The following is a 25,573-nucleotide window of genomic DNA, read 5'->3' on the forward strand; positions in this document are numbered from 1 at the left end:
GTTTATCATGTCATATTCTATTTTAGAACTACTCATTTTTAAACTGATAAAATCGTCATTTTTTGGCGGATAGTGGCACCAGATAATCATCTTTGACGATCAGATTATCTCATTTTATAAAATGGACGTAGAACCTGACAACGCGCATATAAACGAAGTTACAATCATGATATACAGATTTTTGTGTCTTTTTATACAAAGCAGGCAACATTATTTGAATAGATATTAAAATAAATGACTGAGAACATTCTTATATTATTTGAGTAGCTGACCCGATTCGGTATTGCCCGAAATTTCGATAAATCGAAATGTCATCATTCCCTATTCTCAATAGCAGTTATTTAAATTTCAATGTTTCCCGTGTATACTGAAACCTTTATTAAATTAGTGTTATTTAAGTAAAAAGCGAATAATATCTATTAAGAAGAGATATGTTTTCCTTTTTTCATTGGTTGATCTGTAATATGTCTATTTGCTTATAGCCAGATTGAAAAAACATAAAACACTATGAAATGGTATAGCTAAATAAAAAAAATAAACATAAAAGAATCCCATGACACGCTTGATAGGTAGACATATAAGGTTTTATTGTTTCACATAGTTTTACGCAGATAGAAGTAATAAAAGCAAAGTATTAAAGAATATTTAACTTAAAACGCCAGTTAATTATTTGTTTAGCAAATACAATTTATTCAGGTAGAATAATTTTTATTCTCACTGGGTAATTTCTACGCTAAACGATAAAATAGTGTCTCTCTCTCTCTCTCTCTCTCTCTCTCTCTCTCTCTCTCTCTCTCTCTCTCTCTCTCTCTCTCAAAACATTATTAGGAACAAACAAGCATTGTGAAGAATTATTAAATGTATTATTAATAGGCAGGGGACAGTCCTGAAAATCAAGCATTTTGATATTCACTTATTCTTCAAATACATTCCCAACGCTATTTTAGAATATAAGTGAAAGTGAGGAAGCTGCTGCTATTATTATTATTATTTATTTATTTTATTTATTCATTTTATTTATTCATTTTATTTATTTATTTCATTTAATATAATGTATGAGTGAAAAATGAACTAATAAACGGTGGCTTAAAATAATTATACTGTTAATGAAATAATATGGTGATGTAAGAGGAGTGAGAAGACTTAATGGATAGAGAGTAAAGCTCTTGTTACCTTCTCTATAGGGATACGTATTCGAGAGAGGCAGTTTGTTCGGAATAAATGTAATAATTTATAAACAGGAATTAAATTTGCGTATATTTTATTGAAACATGCTTAAGGAAATTTTGTAAGTAGTGAGTGTAAAATATTTATTTAGGAAGTGTATGATTATTTTCCTATTGAAACTATAGATGACGGAAAAATCGAGATCATTTTATTATATAGTAGATATGGTATCAAAGAAAAATTAGGTCATCGATAGAATGAAGAAAGGGCTTCAAAGTTTAAATCAAACATTGGTTATTTAACGATAAGGAAGAAAGATTCCTCCTCATACACACACACACCAAGAAAAAGTTTTCAATAACTTACGAGTTTTGGTCATGTCCTCATTTTCTATTCTCAATTCAATCTATATGATAAGATCTAAGGTCTGTTGGAACGTATGTATGCGAAGGAATTTGCCATAAGTGCTAATATGTTGAGTGTATAAGAAGTGTGTCCTTTCATGCAGTGAATTACTGTGAAAAATATGAGTACTAGATAATCCATGTTTTCGTTGAGTTCATAATAAAGTTAAATAAATTATCCATCGAGTTGTGCAAGTGAAATAAAGTCGAGTTATGTTATGGGAATTATGTATGAAAAAGAAAATAATGGTAGTGTAGTTGCATTTCAACGATAGTGTTTTATTATTTCAACAATCACAAAAAATAATAAAAATATACTAATGAAAATGAAAGTGAAAGGTCGTATAATGATTAGAAAAAAATATAGTCGTTTGAAAAGTGGGTTATTTTGTTTGTAAACATTATTGTACAACAGAAAGGTAGAGCCCTGTCATTGAAATGAGCCTAGAAAATTAAAAGTTTTACGGTATTACGCATTTGATAGCACGTCAGATCTTATTGGAATAAAAATATGAATTTTATTTTAACAGTTATTTATCAGCAATACACAAATATATATATATATATATATATATATATATATATATATATATATATATATATATATATATATATATGAAGTGTTACTAATTTATAGTTTTAGCAAAATTTGTTGCTGATAGCATAAGTGGCTTTGATGCTGAAAGGAGTAAAAAATTGACTGCAAAAGATATTCTATGCTGGGTTTCTCAACTTAGATTTTAGAGACAAGAAACAACTATTAAATATTTTGCATCCATTTATTTTATGAAATAAATAAACCTTACGATTTTTATTAATACCAACTATGAAATAACTGGAAGGTTATAGCAAAGAAAGTGTGAGATTTGAACCCACGATGGCATAAAATACTGGAACTAAAATCGAGATTATTTTATTATGTAGCAGATATGGTATCGAGATAAAATTAGGTTATCGATAAGAGGAAGAACGGACTTTAAAGTTAAATCAATTCACAAGGACGAAAATATGTTGCATTTTTGACCCATGAGATCGGCATAAAAATATTTTGCACATTTCTACAAAAAATCTAAAATAGTTTAAAACAAAAAAGAAGCATGAATATAAAATGAAATTTTTTTATTAAAATAAAAAATATATTAGTTCATATATATGAAATATTTTTTATTCATTTTTAATTAAAAATTATAAAGAAAAGGATAAATGCTTTCTCTTCCGAAATAAATAGTAGTTGTTCTGTTGGCGAAAAGGGAATGCTAAAAGTATAAAACCGACTTTGTAATCTAGTGAGAGAGGTGGCGGGGTGATCTCTTCACTTCTCTACAGACAGAAGAGGTGTTGCTAGTTTCTCTCTACTATATTGTTATGATAATGGTATGTGCTCGAGTGAGCTCTAATTCATGTATAACGCACAGCAAGAACCTGTCTGACTACAACCTCAGCAAATAACTTCCTTTCTTCTTCTCTATATCAAAAACCAAACAAAACTTCCATGAGCAAAGTTTTTTTTCTAGAGTATCCAATTTGTGGAGCAAAATATCAGAAAGCTGATTCTCTGCCGACTACAACACGATCGTCTTCAAGTCTAATGTAAACAAAGTTTTGGTGAGTCATTCTCCTTCCAACCGACGATCTCTTTAACTCTTATCCTGATAGGCAGTTACTCATTAGTAAAAAAAAAAATGATGCAGTATGTGTTTCTAATGTAAGTTTTATGCACTTTTAATTTTGGATAATGAATTTTAAAAACGGTTCAAAAACTTCTGATATCGATAAAGACGTCAGATCAAATGGTGCTGATTTCAAATATGCGAATAGTTTGATTCTTAGATCAACCGGTTAACTATGATGCTGTGACACATACACCCACACATACAGCTTTGCATTATATCTATAGATAGTATATCTACTTTCAAAAAGAATGTCAGCTTTTTAACCAAAAATTATCTATGTGAATAAAGTTTTCGTTACAATGAATTTATCGTTACTTTTTATTCAAATATTTTCAATGCGTATGATGAAATTTTCTATAAATATTGTTGAATTCAAAATTTTATTCGGCACATTTTTATTTTCCATTTTGTTTCATTAAATCCTGAAAGTCTTTGTTATATTATCTGCTATTTAGTCCTCTCAAGAAAAGAAAATGTTTATATGGAGAGAGCAAAATCTTTGGAAACCACTGCACAGAAATTGTTTGTGTTGTACAAGGCGGCAAAAGAAAATTGGGATAATAACATTAAATTATGGTCAGCAAAAAAAAAAAATGGAATCACGTTAATCATATAATTAAATAAGATTCCTTTGTATTTTGCTCGATTTTTCTTACAGCGGCCAGTCTTGTGAATGAGATTTCGTAATTGATATCTATGCATCCTCTTCTTCTTTTCCTTCTTCTTCATCAATCTTGGCCTCTTCCTCTTCTCATTTCACATCCTTATTCTTCTCCTCCTTCCCTCCCCTCATTCTTCTTCTTCCACACCCTTCTCATCCTCTTCTTCCTCCTCCTCCTCATCTTCTTCACTTCCTCCTCATTCTTTTTCTCTTCCACCTTTCTCATCTACTTCTTCTTCCTCCTCATCTTTCTCGCCCTCTGCTTTTACTCATTTCACCTCCTCCTCCTCCTCCTCCTACTCGTCATCATTTTTTTCTTTCTCCTCATCCTTTTCTTCTTCCTCGTCCTTCTCACTCTCTACCTCTTCTCATTTCACTTTCTTTTTCTCTTCCTACTCTCCTTTATTTCCATAATCTTCTCTTTTCCTCTTCTTCCTCTCCTCTCACCTCCTCATTACAGCCTTTCATTAGGTAGAAACAACAACTTAAAAACAACACATTCAACAATGGTGTTATTTGATCTGTTTATCTTGTAGAAATGCTTGTTCTTGCAGAACAACTAAAACATTAGCTTATTGATGCTTTCTGAAAGATCTTCGAAAGACAGAAAAAAATTATGTCTCAACACGTACATTACTGAGTGATGTAACTATCGACTGGCATGAAATAGAATTATTGTTAGAATTGTCAAAAATTTAACTAATCTGATATCTTCATCCTCATCTAATAAAGTCAGTTGCTTTCTGAATTTTTGTCATCGGTAACATCCTTCTTTTTATAAAATCAATATTTCATCATGGCACATTAGTTCTATTGGCGAATCATTGCAACGTGTTGTTAAAAACAATAAAAGGTAAAAACTGTTCCCTTTTCATTAGCTGCTACACCAGGATATAGGGGAGGACGCAACTATTTTCTCAAGATTATTCAACTTATCCTTGATCCTTCTATTATAATGATAAGAGCTTAGCAAGGAAGTATTTTTTAAGTCTTTTGTATGACTCAACCGAGAATCAAACCATAGTTTCCCGGCAACTTAGTGAACATTTTTACATCAAATGGGCCAGATTTTTATATATCAAATTGACAAGCAAATTCTTGCAGTTTTTAACTTTTAAATTCAGATGAATATATTTTGGCTTAAACAAAAATTTAGTGATCGAAATAAGCATCATCAGAATCAACATACTGTTGCCAACACAAAACAAGTGTATTTATGACAGTAACATAAAAATCTTGCGTTTTGGTGGCGGTGAAGTCACTGAAGGCATTTTTTGATATCTCTTAGGTTTTTGAAGCATTTCTCACACAGAAAGTTGTCAAGATGCTTGAAAAAGTGGTAGTCAGTAGGTGAGAGGTCTGGAGAGTATGGTAGATGAGGCAAAGTTTCATAGCCCAATTTTTTCAACTTCTGCAGGATCGGTTTAACAACATGCAGTCGGGCATTGTCAGAAGGAGAATTGAGCCTGTTCTGTTGACTAATGAAGGGTATTGTTGTCGAAGTTTTTGATACATTTCATCCATTTGTTGAGAGTACTTCTTTGCCATAATGATTTCACCTTCATTCAAAAACTGTAGTGGATGAGACCAACAAACAGTCATCATAACATTCTTTTCATGCAAGTCTGGCTTCGAGAAGTGTCATGGAGCTTTATCTGTGTCTAATCACTGAACTAAGCATCGCCAGTTGTTGTAAAGAACCCACTTTTCATCGCAAGTTACAACCCAGTACAGAAACTGGTCATTCTTGTTGAGTAAAAGAAGGAAGATGACACTTCATAACTGCATTTCTTTTGGTTGTCATTCAATTCGTGAGGCATCTACTTATCAATTTTTTTTTGTCTTTTCAAACTCTCTCAAGTGACTGAAAATTATTGTTCTCGAACAATTGTGTGTGAATTGGCTTCAACTAAGGCTCTTAATTGGTCATTGTCAACATCTGATGGCTGACCACTATGCTTGTCATCTTCAAGATTCTCATCACCGCCATGAAATTTCTTAAACCACCATTGTACTGTGCATTCAGTAGTGGTTCCTGGGCCAAACGCTTCGTTGATATCATGAGCTATTCAGCAACTTTTTGAATTGAATTGAAATAAGAAAATTGTGCGAATTTGCTCTATTTCCATTTTGTATTCAACGTTTTGAAAAGAAGACAATTGTTTTAAAACGATTGTAATTTAGACAATTAAATAGTACGAAAAATACTATTAAAATGATATATAAAGTAAAGCTATTATAACGAAAACTTATTTGAAAATGTCATTTGAAATCAAAATTAAAAATTCCACAAGAACTTTCTTCTCAGCCTAATATTATGACTTGAATTAAACTTTAAATGTCAAGTATCATGGTTCAATTGTGCTTTAAACAGAAACATTCATTTTGAATATGCCCCTGTTTGATTTTATATGCCGGGATTTTCTGCTTGTGTGATAATAAAATTGCTCAAATGCACTTGTGATGTTAGGCGGTAAAAGGTTTTAACTTTAGTCAAAATCGCCTGTTCCTTCTTTCTTTGGATTTTGTGATTATCGATTATTGATACTTATTGAAGATATTTCGATACAAAACCCATCTAATTAAACTGGCAGATACATAAAGTATATTTGTGCGAAATTTTATAAAAATTGGCTCAAAATAATGGAGCACGCACACACACTCACAGTTTTATATAATAGTAGAAATAGAAATGTTTTATATAATAGTAAAAATAGAAAGTGTGTATGGTGACAAACAAGACATACAGGGTTTTATTAATATAGAAACTGTCTGTCAGTTGACTATCATTTTGAAAAATTCATTACTTTCAATACTTGAAACATTAATTTAAAATAATAAACATTTCATTCATAACTTTGTTGTAAACATAAAGTAAAATCTTTCTCATTTATTCATGTAAAGTAAATTTATTAATCTTTTTAAAAGTGACAGTAAAGAAAGGAAAGGAAAGAAGAAATTACTTTGATTTTTCTCTTGCAATTTAGAAATAGATCACAACTTATTAAAAATTAAGTCAGTCCTTCTAAAGTAAAAGAACATTTGAACCCAAATGCTAACTATTGCAAAATGGAACTATTTGTTATATTAAATTCAAAACACTCATTTAATTTAAAAAAAAAAATAGTCAGTATGCAAATTGGTTAACCGTGTGAATGTTATTGCATATATTGTAATATATAAACAAAGATGATGCGTCTATTGTCTTAAACTGAATTAACTTGAAATAGGTCATTGTGACTTTAGCGTTAATGTAAGAAATGAACCCAACTTTCGTATTCATTCACACATAATGAAATAACTGGGATGTTATAGCACTATGAAATAATATTCAACAAAAAGATATGGGAGAAACTTTTTTTTTTTTTTTCAGAAATATTATAGACATTCGTTTTTTATTGTGGAAAAACGTTTAGAATTTTGGCAGAAGAGAGTCTTTCTTATCAATTTACTTTTGGAAGTTGCAATTATTAGCTCCTATTATTTTTCCAGACAACACCGAGAAACAAGTCTCGCTAGTTGTTAATATTTTAAGGAAAATACCCTTAACAACATTTGGAGGGTTTCCATTATTAAGTGATCAAAATAATACAAAGACTCTAGAAATTTGTATCATTTATCATTTTTTTTCTGATTAAAATAAATAGTCCATATATTGCAAATGGAGATTTGGTATTTGTTTGATTGAAGCTGAACTAATACTATTACTTCTATTAATATTTGGAATCTGTCTAACGATACTATTACTATCTTTCAATTCGCAGTTCAGAGGATCAGTGTAATATTTGTTCTGTTGACATAAGGCCATGCTTCCAGGCATTACCTTCTCTTTTTTAGGGGGGGGGTAGGATGAACATAATATCTGCTTTGTGGTTATAATACCATTTTCTAAGAGATTATATTCTCCTTTTTGGGGTGGAGAGGGCAGTGTAGTAACTGTTCTGTTGTTATAAGACAATCCCTTAGATGTTAACTTCTCTTTCTGGGTGCATATGTTCATTTGTTTGTCATGAGACCATCCTCCCAAGCATTAGCTCCTCATTTGGTGAAAGTAATATATGTGTTCTGTTGTCATGAAGCCATACGTTCAGGCATTATCTCCTTTTTAATGAGGGGCAGTGTTCGTTAATCATGAATTAGCTCCTCTTTGGTGTGAGTAATGTTGTATGTGCTCTGTTGTTATGAAATCATCTGCTCAGGCTCCTTGGATATCAGCAGTATTCGTTCATCATAAATGCTAGCAAAATTATGCGACCAGAGGGATCATATTTTTGCTAGTTGTATTTTTTTTTTTTTTTTTTTTTTTTGTAATTTAACTGCATAGCTAAATGATCCAAGGTCATTCACATTTAATGTGTTGAATGACTCTTACTACACCTCAGTTTTCATGGCTGTTGTTCAACCATGTCATAAAGTGACTCATTGCTATTTCTAACAAAAATATCGCTTACACCTGTATGTGTACTTTTTAGTACAGCCATTAGCCTTCAAACTGAATTATGACTCAAGTTGGATTTCATAAAAAAATTGTTTTATTTTCTGTTAATACAACCTTATATTCCAACTGTTGGTTAATAGTTTCTGTTTATTTAAATGTTTTTTTGTTTTTTTTGTAAAGATTAAACCAATCCCAGACATGTTTTCTCAATATGCAAGTGTTTTTTTTTTGTTTTATGTTTTTATATGGATCAGTATATCCAATATTTTAACTGTAAAAAAATAAATAAATAAAATAACAAAAAAGATGCAATGGTTTTATGTTTAAAACGTCCTGCATAACAAGTAACACACATTTTAGGCTTGAATACCCAGTTAGAATAAGAGTAGTTACTTCATTTACCTCCTTTCTAGGAAGTTAGACACCAGATTAAGTGTGAGCTTGATGAAAGTGTGTCTGTGTTATGAACTGGATTCGAACTTAGTTATCAGTCCATGTCGTTAGTCATCATCACCCCCAGTTAGAGTGAGTGTAATTATATAACAACTAATATCCCTATTTGTTCTGTACAAACCCATGACAGGGGCCTTAGATTTTCAGCTTCTTCAGACCAGTAAAACTAAATAGTGTTATTGGTTGATATGTTTTTTTGGTTTGTTTTCGATTTGTTTTTTATAAAGATTAAATCAATCTCAGGCGTGTTCTCTCAATGTGCAAAAGTTTATTATGTTCCCGAAATGTTGACATTAGAATTATTTATATTATTTGGACTACTGCCCTCATTTTGAATGTTATTTTCACAATGTTTCGGCTGGTTTAACCTCCGACAATCTTCAGGTGTATCTTGTTGAACTCAGGAATTTATGCAATTTCGAACAGAATCCTGTACGGAGGTAGCATGCTCTTGTTCCATCAGCCATGACTGAGTAGATGTCCAAAGTAATTTGCAATTGTATTTTTGAGTGTCACTCACACTGAGAATTGAACCTTCAACGTCTAGAAGAGTTATTAATTATTTAGGACTTCTACTCAGTTATGGCTGACAGAATGAGAGCATGCTACCTCTTAAAGGAGTTTGTTCAAAATTCCGTGTAGATTCCTGAGTTCGTCAGAAAGATTTCTGAGTTTAATAAGATACACCTGAAGAAAGTCGAAGGTTACATCGACCAAAACGTTGTGAAAATAGCACTTAAGATGAGAACAGTAGTCTGAAGAATTCAAATAATATGTGCAAATGTTTATTCTTTTATTTTTGGATGATTCAGCATATCAAATATTTCGGTTGTATTAAAAAAGTAACATTTATGGTTTTACGTTTAAAACTTCCTGCCTAAACAGTAACACAACTTTTAAGCTTGAATACTCCGTTCGAGTGGATGCAGTTATATAATGACTGCTATCCCGTCAGTTCCATAATTAACTCATGACAACCTATGAGTTCCTTCGGGTTATTCTAACAAATTACACATTCTTCTTTTTTATAACTTTAGCAGCTACACAATGAATTCAGTTTCTCCAAATTTGTACAATTTTGAAGTTCATATAATAAATATAAATTTATTACAACTTCTATAGGTTTTTAAAATATATTATCTTGAAAATACAATTTGATATAAATAGAAATTTTTTTCTCTATGTCAATTAGTCACAACTTTTTAAACATAAATACATTGCAGAATTTGTCTTATTTTGAAATATCAGAGATGTACTTTTAAAAATAGCGAATATTACATTCATAATAAATAATAAATTTGCAACAAAAAGGAATGCCATGAGTAGAAATCGAAACCGAAATCTTGGGATCTTCAGTCTGAGATTGCATGAATTGACCTATTAGAACTTCTTTTTTTTTTTTTTGATAAAATGTGCTTAAAATGTTACCTTAACAAAAGAATTAGTTTTGATGTGACGTTATAGATTTATTTTTTACATTGTGTTTTGAAACATGAATTCAAACATAAGTGATAATAAAATAAAAAATAAATAAATTGATATAAGCATTATCAATAGTGTTGAAAATTATTTTATTAGTCCAAAACAATTTATCTTATTGTTTTCTCACATATGTTACTTTTATATATGATTTCTACGTTAATTTATTGATATATATTACCATGTTATAAGCATTTAAGCGCGTTTTTCACTCTATCGAATCATGTTATTCATTATCGTTCTCAACTGCTTGATTCATTTTTTTGCAGGCTTTTTTCAACAGCATGGGCAAAATTCAAATCTGCACGATTTTTTTGTTCCAGTTTAAAATAGGCTGAAAAGCTGACGGGACAGCTTGCGATATCAATGATGCATTTGGAACAGGAACCAATATCGAACGTGTGGCATAACGGTGACTAAAGAAATTTCACAATGGTGACGAGAGCCTCGAAGATGAAGACAGTCGTGGCCAGCCGACTGTGGTTGATAACGAACATTTGAAAGTCTTAATTGAAGCCAATTCTCGCAAAACCACACGAGAAGTTGCTGTTGAACTCAACAGTCATTCGCCATTTAAAGCAAATAGGGAAGTCAAAAAGTTGGATAAGTGAGTGCCACATGAATTGAATGATAATCAAAACAATTGTCGTTTTCAGGTGTCTTCTACACAAGAAAAACAACCCATTTCTCGAGCGGATTGTGACATGTGATAAGAAGTGGACCCTCTTTGACAATCTGCAATGTTTGGCACAGTGGTTAGATGCCGGAGAAGCTCCACAACATTTCCCAAAGCCAAAATTGCACCAAAAAAAGGTTATGGTGACTGTTTGGTGGTCTGCGGTCAGTCTTATCCATCACAGTTTCTTGAATCCAGGCAAAACAATTACGGCGAAGTACTGCCGACAAATTGACTAAATGCACCAGAAGCTCCAATGTATGTGGCCGAGATTGGTCAATATGAAGGAACCAATTCTCCTTCATGACAATGCTCGCCCGCATGTTGCTCAACTGACCCTTCAGAAGTTGAACGAATGGGACTATGAGACTCTGCCTCATCCGCCATATTCACCAGACCTCTCGCCCACCAATTATCACTTTCTCAAGCATCTTGACAACTTCCTGCACGAAAAATGCTTCAAAAGCCGAGATGATGCCAAACCGACCTTCAATGACCTCATCGCTGCCAGAAATCCGGAATTCTATGCTAATGGGATAAATAAACTTGTTTCTCGTTGGCAAAAATGTGTCGATTCTAATGGTTCTTATTACGATTAATAAAGTTTATTATGAAAGGAGTTATGATCTTTTGAAGTTGAATGTCAAAAAAACGGCATTATTTTTGCACCAACCTAATACTTTAACAACGTATTACATAAATTTTTTCACAATTATATAATCCTCCTGCCTAGCAAAAATATGAGACCTCTTTCAGATGTATTTTGTTCTACTGATGACTCTTTGTTGAACTTTTTCTTTAATCGAAACGGTGGCTTGCTCTGGTTCTGTCGGCCATGACCAGATAAAAGTCCTAAGTAATTTGTAATTGTATTTTGAGCACCGCCATATTGAATATTGAACGATCAAACTCTAGAAGACTGTCGCTCAGAACGGTTTATACTTATCATTTGCATCTGTTGTGTCATGTGTCCTTGTGAACTTCTAGGGGAGGAGACGATGGTAGAATGGTACAAATATAACAATCATTGCGACGCCAGTGTGAAACTGCATTTATTGGTCAAATTTTATTTATGGCTGACTCATCAATCAAATAACTCATACATTTCAAGATATTTTTCCTTGGTTACCATGTCTTTTAAACAGTAAAAGATGAATAATTATAAATTGATACAGCAATTACATGTTTTCATCTATTTTTTTTATCACATTATTTTTACATCCAATTCGGTTTTAATTTTAAAATATTATGAAAAAATATATATCTATACCTTTTTGTTGATATTTTTTTTGTTTTTGTTTTAAGTATTCTGTTTGTTTGTTTTTAAATACATGCATACGATTATATATGAGATAAAATTAAAAAGGAAAAATCTAGCTTAAGAACATATCTCAACGTTTTGATCAACTCCTACGAGAGCTTTATCAAGAGTCAAGTTTCAAAGTGATAAATAAAGCCGTCGTAACAGTTGGATGAAAACGTTGAGAATGATTTTTGAGCTTTAGACCTCCCCTTTTTTCCTCTTTTTATTTCATAATATCGGATTTATTTTATCCTTTATTTGTCACATTATGTATATGTATAACTATATATGTATGTGCATTGATGTTTAGATGAAAACAAATGCAGCTACAAAGATTCAAGCTGGTTTTCGAGGCCACAAAACCCGTAAACATCTCAAGACAGCAAAGGTAAAGCAAGATAAAAGAAGTAATTTTTTGGTGTGGCCTTCCCCTTGCTGAATAATAATATGTTGCTTCTTTTTCCTGCTTGGCTGTTGGTAGTTTTATAATAATTAATGCCGGTCATTATTTAATATAGACGTATGTGTGTGCATATTGCACGTATACTTCCAAATCTGACTCTTTTTTTTTTCTATTACTACATCACATACTGCCAACAACATGCTTACTCTGTGTGTGTTCTTCACTGCAGGATTTCCTTTTTTTTTTCATTTTATTTTAAACCAAAATAACTTTAACAGCTGTTTTATGCGTGCTTCCTGTTTGAGATTCACCTGCACCCTATTATTAACCTTCCTCTAAATACAGGGACTCTGCACTACTCTCTGTAGAACCACTCGACCGCCTGGGCAGGATTGAGCTACATATGATAAAGCTTGCTTCTCTGAGTGCTTGTAAGAAGTCATGCAGAGTCCCTGTTTACTTGCCTCCCCACAAGAACAGAGTTAGACATGGGGAAAATCTACCTCTCCACAATGAGGTAATCTGGATTGGGACAAAAATTACAATTGTTTCAGTCTAGAAGGATTTCTCCACTGATTGACGAGAGAACAGATGAAGTATTGTATCTAAACAGATACTACACTTTGATCCTAACCAAAAGAGATCTGCTTTTGACATCACCAATATATTAAATAAATAAGTGTGATTGATCATATTCTTTAATTATTCTCAATCCGCAGTGTTTCTTCAGAATTAATGAAGGAACCTGGGGTATTCTTGTCCCAAGCCCTGAACCAATTATTAATATTTTTATTTTAAAATTTCTCTAGTTTTTATGATATAAGTCAAATTAATTCCACCCATCCTGTGATGAGTATTATTCTAGTGTGTGTGTGTGTATATATATATATTATTTTTAAAATATAATTATTCACTGACACGTGTTTCGTCGTCTCTCGATAGATTCAGCCACTCTGATGAGTCGTAGACGACGAAACACGTGTCAGTGGATAATTATGTTTTTAAAATAATATATATATGCCGCTCCCCATTTAGGGGGTACCAAATTGGTCAGAGGGAAAATTACTCCCAACTCGCATTTAGGTAAAAATGCACTTTCGTATAAATAATTGAATTCGTTCAAAGAGTATCGCTAACAAAAAAAAAACAAATAAAAACATCTCTCTCTCTCTCTCTCTCTCTCTCTATATATATATATATATATATATATATATATATATATATATATATATATATAAAGTGGCGGTGACTCTTTTTTTTATATATTTTAGCACTGATGAATGTTCATGATGAAGTTAAAATAAAAACACATACAGTGGAACCTCGAGTGGCGTACACCCTGCAATTATTTAATAAAAACAAAATATATTCATCCGTACTGCAATTGTTAATAAATCTTTGCAAATGTTAAAGGTAGCGGTCAGAGCAAAATTCGGGGAAATCCCGTATAGGCAGTAAAAATGGTTTACTGTTGCTGTATTTTCTTATGATATATTATTAAATGAGAACTCATTTAATTTAAAATCCATTTATTATTACACATGTAAACTTGAGAAAAGCACGCTTAAAATGTGTCAATATTTATGTTAATAAACGAAATCACACAACATTAGGTGAAATTCAGTTGCTATCTTGTTTTGATTTCGCTTATTCACATAATGTTGACATTTATGTTTGCCAAACTTTTACTGTTGAACTTCTTTTAATCGTGTATTGCAACTCGGAAAGCACTAATTTTGCATTATGACTAATTTTATTTTATTTTTTTTTATTGCTTGTGTGCGTATACCCATTTGCTATAACACTAACATGCTTATCTGTTGTTAATAATAATAATAATAATAATAATAATAATGCAAGAATTGTGTGCTGTTTTAGGTTTTACTGTGTGATTCATACTTTGCCATTGATTAGGTTTTATAGTCTTTATTTTTAAACTCACTTAATCAACACCTGCTGCCTTGGTGTTTTTTTTTGGGGGGGGAGCAAGATGAGGGGTAGGGTAAATTTCTCATTGTGAGAATATCAACATTTTGACAATAACAATTTGTTTGAGGGAACATTGTAATTCTGGCAAGTTTACCAGAATTACAATGCCTCTGCTCGAACACAGGAAGTCCATGTTCTGGGACGTCACATGTTTCAATTTCTTTATCGTCGCTGGATTTTTTTGCTAGACATGCCAAAGCGTGCAAAAAAGACATTAATATGAAACTCTGCTAAATATAGTCATCGGTATTCAATTTAGGTGAATTGATCTGGCTTCCCCCGTAGGAGGAAGTGTCTAGGGAATATCAAATTCACAGTCTCCATTCACATGTATATCTCTGTTAAGGGAGATGACGACGCTAGGGGTTTTGCAGTTCTTGCAAGGGGGTGTCGACGAGAGAGAGAGAGAGAGAGAGAGAGAGAGGGAGATTTTATAAGCAGATCTCTTGATATAACTATTTCTCTCTTTGTTTCTCTGTCTATGTCTGTCTGTCTGTATCTCTCTCTCTCTCTCTCTCTCTCTCTCTCTATATATATATATATATATATATATATATATATATATATATATATATATATATATATATATATATATATATGTCCCCCCCTCTCTCTCTCCCTGAAAGATCTACTTCGTCGTAATTTCTTCAGGTTGAAGAAACATGAAACTTTCTTGAGAGTGGAAAGAAAATTATTTAAAAAAAAACAAACAAAAAAAAACGATTAAACAAAAGCTCACAATCATTTTAATATGATTTTATACTCGAATATTTAAAATCCTTAAAGATAACAACATTATTATCAAGTTAGTGAGAAACTAAAACAAAACGAGAAAAAAAAGACGTTTATATCTTTTAAAAATGAAAATCATTTCATATGCAGGGTTTTTTCTTTCAGATGCTTAATAATTTAATTTAAAAAAAATCTAAACAAACAGATCAATGCCGATTATTATTTAAACAAGTTATTACTAATAATTATTAATAATTTTTCGACATATAATCTTCATAAGTCGCATTGATTTTAAAGCAATATCAATCATCGGCAAAAAATATAAAGCCAACAAGATCTGTTAGAATATTGGTTGGTTAGTTGGCTGTTGGGTCAACCATCGTTGGTTCATTTTGTTAAAATTGTTTATGTTTTGCATATAATTAATTTGTAAACTAATTTGTTGAACGGGCGTAGATTTTGTAAACGATAGCTTTTATTTCATCTACAGATGCGACTGTTAGAGCTATTATCACTCCTGGTCAGAGTGGCAATTAAGGAGTGACGTCACACTCTACAAAGCTCACAAATTGGGGCCTTACAACCGCATGCACTTTAACCGATGACATTTTTATAATGAAATCAAACTGAATGTTTTTTTTTATGGGTATAATTCAGACAGTACTGTAAACTTATTGATTAAAATATTTCAGATGTACATGAATTTGATTGTAAACATCAATTAAGCAAAATTCCATGAATTTCAATTTCTTTTTAAATCACGCAGTAAAAAAAGTTTAAACCATAAATTTGAGAAATTTAATAGAATCAAAATCATGTAATGGATTTTTATCAAAATCGAATAAGGATTCTAGATGTAAGACCTAATCTCATGCAAATATATCAGATTAGAATTGAATTTGATGCTTAATCCTCAGACACTATTTAAGCAAGAATCCTTTAATTTCAATTTCTTCTTAAAACCATTTAAACTAAAGAATTAAATCTGAGGCATTTTGTAGAATCAAAATCATGAAATAAGGATTCTATACATAAGGTTTAGTAGCATTATATCTCGTTATTAATCTTCGCAAGGGGACATAAGAGGTGTAAAACAGTTCTGTTCCAAGAATTAATTTTACCTATCCTGGGACAGAGTAATATATTTTGAGAACTTAAAGAAGTTAAAAATGATTATAGTGTGTGCAATTTTATGAATAAACTGAAATATATATACACACACACACATATACTTATAAAGTTGAATTTTTTCTCATCCTGACATTGATGTTAAAAGCTTACATTTTCTATTTAAAAACTATAAAAATGATCTTATTAATATACTCTGTTATGGATATGCGAGCGACTACATGACAGTTAACGAATTTGCATATTTCTTTGAAAAACAAGAGTTAATTACTATTAAGCCAAGTACGTCCAAGGATGGAATACTGCCAAGTACGTCCAAGGATGGAATACTGCTGCCATATCTGGGCAGGGGCTGCTAAAAAAAAGCCTATCCTGTTTGACAGAGTACAAAATAGACTTCGTGGCTTAGTAGGGGATGCCCTTTTGTCTACCCTGCAACCTCTCTCCCACAGAAGAGACGTTGCGAGCCTATCCTTGTTTTATCGTTATTTCCATGGCAGGTGCTCGTCTGAACTCCAATCTCTGGTCCCCCCTCGCCAATCTTTCACGAAAAACACCCGTCTAGCTGAATCCACTGTGAAAAATTTCCCCCACTCTTTATCTGTGCCTAAATCAAAACGTGGATTCCATGAACAAAGCTTCTTTCTTAGAACTGCATGCCTGTGGAACTCAGTTCCATCTGCCTGCTTCCCACCGGAATACAACTTGGATGTCTTCAAGTCCAATGTTAACAAATTCCTAATGAACCGCCCCCTTAAGTAAACACTTTATCAAATCTCCACATTAACGTAATGTACTTGCAATAACCCTTATCCCTGAGTGGCTTCCGGGCCTTGATAAGTGGTGACCACTGTAAAAAAAAAATTTAAAAAAAAATCTTTTTGTCAAATCGATTAATTGCCTGCTCTAGTTGGGGACCCATTGCAGTGCACCAAAAGGAAGCTTTGCATGTCTTTCTGCAGTGACTTAGTCCACCATACATTGTAGTCTACATTGCACTGTAGAGAACCTACTGTTGATTTTATAAAATCATTTTATGTATAATGGCTTGAATTAAAGTTTAAAATAAAAAAGTTAGTTATGATGTTTCAATTGTGCTCCAAACAGAAACATTCATTTCGAATGCACGCCTGTCATATCAAAAAACCTACTGTTGATTTTATAAGTCGAGTCTTTCTGCTTGTGTAGTAATAAAACTTCTCAAATGCATTTGTGATGTTAGGCCGTATAAGGTGTTAACTTTTATCAAAATCGGCTGTTCCTTTCATCAGAATTTTTCGATTATCGATACTTATCAAAGATATTTCAATGCAAAACCTATCTAAAACACTACCAGGCACATAAAGTATTTTTATGTGAAATTTCGTAAACATCGGTCCAGCTGTTTTCAAGTCTATAGGGAATGAACAAATATAGCACACATTTGGACCGTTTACGCCTTGAAATTGTGTTTCAAAGTGATGCATTGGGTCAACTCCTTGATTTTATACCCCAAGGAGTCAAGCAGAAGTCCTAGTACTAGAAATATTATGAGATAGGGAGATAATTTAAATGATTGGTGGCCTACCACCTACCCCAGCAATTTTTGATACCCTCGGGTCACCACCTGTACCATGCCTCCTCTGCACACCACTGAGGCACACCCAGGTTGTCAGTCTGCATCATTACTCACTTCATCATCGCCACTTTCCAATTTCTCTCAGTGAATGTAAAAGAGGAAGGAAACGGCATATAGTTGTAATCATGTTGATGGTGGTGATATACAATCTCCTCTCTGAAAGTCAAAATACTCAGCAAGCACCAGCGTCATCAGTAGCAGCAGCAGTAGCGAAGCACTTTCAATAAAACTATCAAGATTTCATTGTGTTGGGAAACTTTTTCAAGGACAACAAACCTCAGAAAGTTGTTATCCAAGAAAGACTGTACTATTTCTGGCAGAATTATTTGATTCTGCTTTCAAGAGAGAAACATACAGTCAAATTATCTACTTCCTTCTGACATTCTCGACATATTTACCTGCTACTGAAGTTGTGTCTTTCTCTTTTTTCATTTTTTTTCATTTCTTTACTTTCAAGTTAAACTTATCTGCCGAACTTCTGTTAAGTTTCTTTATCTAAAACCAATTACCAAAATCCTTTTATATCAATTTTTTTCTTCTTTTGCATTTCTTTGCTTTGCATCAGATCTTAATTATATATAAAACTAGAAGAATACGCGATAGATTATAGCTAAGTATGTATTATATTGCCAATAACACTGGATAACAATAACAAATGAAAATTGGCTAGTTAGATGCAAAGTTCGATTTGTCGACTTAAATGTTATTTGAATCTAACTTTAAAAATCCAACCTGATAACTTCATACACCGATTTTTATTTTGGGGTGATTATTTAAAAATATTTCATATTAGAAGTCGTCTGGATCGAACTAAGTGCGTTATTATATTCCAATAACAATGATACAACAATAACAAATGAAAATTGACTAGTCAAATAAAGTTTCATGTGTCAGCTTACATGCTATATTGGTCTGACTTTAAAAATCCAACCAAATAACTTTATATACTGATTTTATTTTGAAGTGATTATTTAAAAATACTTCATATTAGTAGTCATCTGAATAAATTGTAACTAAGTACGTCATTATATTGCCAATAACACAGTACAGTAAAAACAAATAAAAATTTGGCTAGTCAGAACCAAAGTTTGATTTTCAACTTGTTGGTAATCAGAAAATCTAGCAAAATTATTTTATATGTTAAATACTTTTTTTTTTTTTTTTTTTTGATGGATCACTACTTATCAAGGTCTGAGGAAGGGGAACACTGAAGAATAAAGATTAGGAAAATTGCTAATTTGATGTTGGTCACTGCCATGAAGTCGTTGGAAACTGAATAGAATGGTCAAAGGCTTTTGTAAGAGGATTGATTTTCCAAGAGAACAGCTCAACAAGTATTTGTTTACATCAGACTTGAATACGACGACCATACTGTAGTAGGTGTGGAAGCAGACTCATGGGGTCTTCTACCATAGATGGGGTGTTCTAGGAAAGAAACTGTGTTCAAGGATCTCCATCTAATTCTTGGCAGAGAGAGGAGGAAAATTCTTTGCTTTGGTTGTAGCTAGACTAGTTCTTGCTATGTTATGAATAAAAAAAAAGTTACTTGTCTCTTTTCTCTTACTAGCCTGTTGTCTTTTTCTATTTTTTTGTTGTCAAACTGAGAAAAAGATTTTATTAATCCAGTTTATGTATGGAATGAATCTGATGATTTGTCTGTATATAAATTCTTCTTTTTTTTACATAATAAAAACTTTTTAAAAAATCTAAATTATTTCTTATTAATTTGGCTAAAAGAAACTACATAAGCAATAAACTCCCCAGCCTTTTGATTGAGATTAAAGTGCAGTATCTGTTCTGGTATTGCACTTCATCTATTCTGTCCTCAGTCAATAAGGGAGAGCTCTTTCTAGACTTCAGTAATTTTTTCTCCAATTCAAAGTGACCATTTTGCCACATTAAAAACCAACCTTTTGGCTGATTCTGCTCTTGTGGGAAAACAAGTAAATAGGGACTACATAAACAATGGTAACATATACAATTATGCTAGCCTTTTCTGGTTGCTAGACATTAGGAAAATAAATGTAAGGTTGCAGTTTATTTTGCCATTGTTTTCTTTCCTTAAAATGCACATAGGTTTAGAATTAAGTTACTCATATGTCAACCGTTCTTTACTATTTGATTCGTTAATCGATCCCATTTAGTGGTCTCTATCAATTCGCTGTTTAGGTACCTTATTATAATATGGTTTCCTATTCCGGTAGCTTCTTTCTAAACCTGCAGGTTTGTGGAACTCTCTTCCTGCTGACTGTTTTCCTCCTCCTTCAAGACTAAAGTCAATAGTCATCTCCTTTACTTACCATAACCATCACTTTTTCTTTTTAGCTTCTTACATCAAGTGGTTTCATGCCTTGTCTGAAGCGATTTCCATAAAAAAAAAAAATTCATTAAAATTTCTAGTCAGAAGCAAAGTTTGATTTCTCAACTTAAAATGTTATTTGGATCTGATTTTGAAAATCCGACCAGATAATTTTATATGTTAGATTAATAACTTTAGATAACTTTATATGTTAGATTAATAATAACTTAATAACTTTGATATGAAGACTATAAAGAGCACATAATCAATGTTAACTGTTCATAAGTAATGATACTGTTCTTTCCTTACAGCTTATTTTCCCAGGATTTTTTCTCCTTAAAACATGTAACACTGTTTTAAAATTAGTTCAGTTGCCCATATGTCAACCATTCTTTAATATTATGCTTGTAGCAATTTAATTCGTTAAGCTAACCTCCTTCCCTCCTACTCCAAATGCTTTTGGATTAAATGGAATTCTTTTTTTAGCGCAGGAATATGCACTTCCTAATCTCACCTTTCCTGTATTTTAAGAATTGGGTTATTTTTTGTTTTAGATTCTTTGTCATGCACTCGGCTCTTGTTTCTTTTTAGTTTGTCTTAAAATGGCAAACAAGTCGAGGCTTTACTGCAGAAGAAATATTCACCGGGCGCTGGATTAGACTAGCACACATAAAAACAAAACTTTACAAAATAGACACAGTTATTGAAATGGTACACATATTCGCCTTTGGGCATTGTACGAACACTTTCAGAAATAATATGAGATGAAAAGAAAGTATATCTGTATTATACTACTCTGTGGAGCTTGCTTTCCTCCGTGCACACTTGGTGACCTCACTAAAAGCTACTGGTATTTATCAAAACATGGGTAACAACCGGACTCAGCAGATGGTGTCACAGTCAATTAAGAGAGAAAGAGAACAGGGAGAAGAGCGGCTTTATACAGGGTGACTCAAAAAATGAAGAAAAAAAGCTAAATGGAGGCCATCTAGAACATGTGCTGTAGAACGGAGAAAAAAAAAGGCCAAAGACCCTAGTGTTTTGGTGTGATGTTTTGAATATAATAAACTAGTTATGACCAAAATTTCATTTCATTCGAATAAAACACTAAGAAACAGGGCCTAATTAGAGTTGGGGCCCGTTTTTTGAGTCACCCTGTAGTTTTGTGACATCACCTATCAAACCAAGAAAAAGAGATCCTTTATGACATTATCTAGATAACTTATGACCAGAAGTGTCATGGACGCCTACTAGATGAGTTGTCTAGATCGTTTTAATATAAAACTTGTAAGGGATAATTTCTAGATTTAGTGGAGAGGAACTTCATAATATTTGTATTCTTCGGACTACTCTTAAGTGTTATTTTCACAACATTTCAGTTGATGTAACCTCCAACCTTCTTCAGATGTATGTTGTCAGACTTGAGAATTTTTTCTGTCGAATTCAGGAATCCACATGGAATTTCAACTAGAACAATTTATTTAATCTATGAGAATAGCATGCTATCATTCCATCAGTCCTATGTAATTGGTAATTGTATTTTGAATGCCCCCCCCCTCCAAGGATTGAATCTTCAACCTTCAGAAGAGTATAATTTACAATTGGATTTTACCAAGTACTTTATCCATGATACCACAGGTATTTCTGGAACTTGTTTGTGATGTCAGAAATGTCAATCTCAAACAAAACTTCACATGCATTGCTGATTAATGCCAAACGAGTTAGTCAGATTGAATCAATGATGATTCTCTGTTCGTTATTTTCTTCAATACAATTGGTCATCATATTAGTAGCAATTTCTATATTTGAAAGAATTAACTCCAAACTGTGTTTTTCACATGTTACATGTAATTCTACGATATTTCATAGGATTTATGAAGTGCGCAATGTCAGTTTTATGCTATGCAAAGATGTTAACTAAATATTGACCGAAACATTCTTCTAAATCATCAGGATCAAATGGAAAAAATATTTTTTTCTTGAATGTGAAACCCCTAAAATCATGAAAGCTGTGGTGACCATGACAACGTCATTATACCTACCTAAGATACTATATTTTAGTTTCTTATAAATTATCTTTTCATAATCACCTAATCACAGATGACGTTTATTTCTCTGTGGGGGAGGGATTAAATTAGCTTATATGTAGATATACACCTTGAATATAAAAGAAAACTGGCAAGTAAATAAACATATTAATTCTATCAAGATTCCCACAACTATCAGTTGACTGAATTTTCTAGCTATAAAGTGTCCAACTGTCATTTTTCATTAGGATGTAAGGGAGGTCACCACTTCTTTTCCAGGATTACTCCATTCATTTTTTATCCCTACCTTACAATGCTAATTGTTTAGGGAGATGGCATCAAGTACCATTTTTTAGTCTTTGGTATGATTCGATTGAGATTTGAACACCAGTTTTCTAAGCCCATTAGCGAACGCAGTAACAATTATGCCAAATGGGCAAGTTGAGGTAGTTCTAGTTAAATCTTTTTAAACATTCTAGTTGGATAACTTTTTACTTGTACAATTTTCTATAGTTTGATATTAGTAAACTATCCAGTTTTTGAAGGTTACATGCGGCAGCATCAGTTGAGGATCACAATTGATGAAACAAAAAAAAAATCATTTTTTTGTTAATCTAAAGGACTTATTGATTTTAAAAGTAGTGCTTGTTTTCTGGTTTTAGCAAACGATTATCTGAATCTGAAATAAAATATCTTGTGAATGGTAATGCACAAATATGAAGAAATAATTTTGATGAATGTGATGCTAGATAATGACAATTATTTGTTATATAATGCAACTGAAAAGAAATTATTTTGAAATTAGGAAGTATTTAATTGTCTGTCACTGAACGAAATATTTCCGGTTTGTTGTTCGATTACCGTCTGGCCCAAATGCAAGGGCACATAACTCTGCTTTCCAAAATGCTTTTTAGATCAAGAGAGATAACTTAAGGACATACTTATTCACCTTAAAACATTATTTTTCTTAGATGGAATCAGTTCTATCTAACAGAAACTGGTGCCAATTCTTAAGGATCGGCTGCCAAGAAACACCAGATTGTTGTGTGGAAAATGATCCATTAATAATCAACTTTCTTGAAGAGGAAAAAAAAAAGATTTATTTAGGATACAATTGCATCTTTTTCCTTAGTTAGGTTGGAAAGATGGGAAATGGAGAAAGAATTTTCAAGAATGTCCTACTAGAAATAAGAGCTGTTGATGTTTTAAAATTCATGCCAGATCCAATTACAAGCAGGCATGAAATTTATCATCATCTGTATTATGTTTATGATCCGATTGTTACTATCTTTGTACTTATGCACACAAAGAACAATAGGGCTATTGTACAAAACCTTGATGACATAATGACTTGATAGTGGGAACAGTTCTATTATGTGTCAAACCAAAAAAATCTTGAAGTACAAAACCCGTTTTATCTTCTATAATAAAATAACTATGGAAATTCCCCTCTGGATCAAAGTATCATAGGTTTGCAACAGCAGATGTCATGTATAAATTCAATACATCTAGCTTAATAGCCACTATCTTATGTAGGTTTTGAACACCATTATAGACACATTCAGTTGTGATAATAAAATTCTACATTGCATCCAACGAGCAACATCATCACAATCATAACATCTTTAGAGGAAGAAGTTCCTATTTATCTCTAAATATTTAATCACCAGGACCAATTCTACATTTTCCACAAACAGTGTGATTACACCGATCGTAACGGGCCTATAGATGTATATTTAACATAATCTTCCTGATATTCAATTCATAAATAATAACAGCTCTCTCGCCAAATTCTGTCCATTCTGATTGTCTGAGCTCTGAAAATTCTCATATTGCAGAATTCTATTCTTCCCCTTATAAACAAACGATTTATAAAATTAAAGATATGGCATCACTAAGAGACATATTAGAAGTTAAAACAATTGCCAAAAAAATCATAAATGAAAATAAACAATACAAAATGCAACCTCTCTGGAGAAAAAAATAAATAAATAGATATTCAGTACATTTACATATGCATGCGTGTTTGTGTGCGTGTGTTCGGTTCAGCGTGCATTTAAAAACATAAACACGTCTTTTGTTGTTAAATACTTTGTAAAAAAAGTAATAAATGTAAATACAATCTGCAACTTCTCTTGAGAAAATTAATTATATATATCTAATCAGTAAATTTAAAGTATTTTTTTTTTTTTCAGTTAGCAACTTTCTATTTTTTTTTCGTTGGTTTCCAGGTCAAATTATGCAGGGTGTTCATTGTATAGGTCGACCGATAAAAAAAAAATTGCTTCTTCATTATTGTAACAAAATCAGACAGCCGAAAAGTTGATTTTTATTTAAAAACACAACCATAACTACTCACATTTTTTGTCAATTTCAACACTAACCAATGTTATCTACCTAATTGTCACATCACAATTAGTTAAGTCTTCCATGATTCAACAAAACAAATGATTTCGGCTATGTTTGTTTAATCATGTGACATTTTAATGGGAGGAAAATTCAACAAGTCTGATTGGTTGACAGTTAAAGTGGGCACTGCTTAACTATACAAATCATTGTAGAATGTAAATTCATGTAATTAGTCTGATTATATCTTCTTGGAAATGAAACATAAGCGTTTCTCTGAAGCCTACTTGCCATAAATCTTTTCCACTATCTCTTTCTCACTCTCTTTCTCTTGCTTTAAATAAATAAATAAATATATATATATATATATATATATATATATATATATATATATATATATATATATAGAGAGAGAGAGAGAGAGAGAGAGAGAGAGAGAGAGAGAGAGGAGATACTTCGATTATATTATTAAAAATCTACTTATGGCAAGTAAGGTACACACATGTAGATGCACTTAGGTCGAAGGTTATATTAGTCGAAACGTGAAAATAACAAAAAAGGTGAGGACAGTAGTGCGAATAATCCAAATCAAACAAATTATTAATCTTCATCTAAAACATTCTGAAACAATTTTACTATTTTATATAATAGAATTGTCGATTCGGAATTTTTTTTTTTTTTTTTTTATGTCTGATATTTTTCATTAGTTTTGCATGGAACAAACTAATAACATAAAGATTAATTCATATCCTCATTCAATAGCTTCTGTTTCGAATG

General features: G+C 32.0%; 1 protein-coding gene across 11 annotated transcripts in view; it reads left to right on the plus strand.

Moving 5' to 3' along the window:
- Window positions 1–25,573, plus strand: part of LOC145277764 (uncharacterized) — a 513,076-nt gene that overhangs the window by 254,802 nt on the left and 232,701 nt on the right. For 8 of the 11 annotated variants that reach the window (XM_080129496.1, XM_080129499.1, XM_080129500.1 and 5 more), the window contains exon 5: window positions 12,565–12,642. The exons of the other annotated variants lie outside the window; for them this stretch is intronic. In XM_080129496.1, coding sequence (XP_079985622.1) covers window positions 12,565–12,642 — 78 coding nt within the window. The remainder of the gene's footprint in view (window positions 1–12,564; window positions 12,643–25,573) is intronic. 11 annotated transcript variants of the gene reach the window in all.

This window comes from Euprymna scolopes, chromosome 6 (genome assembly GCF_053919585.1).
Source record: "Euprymna scolopes isolate OS-2025 chromosome 6, ASM5391958v1, whole genome shotgun sequence".
Taxonomy (NCBI): Eukaryota; Metazoa; Mollusca; class Cephalopoda; order Sepiida; family Sepiolidae; genus Euprymna; species Euprymna scolopes.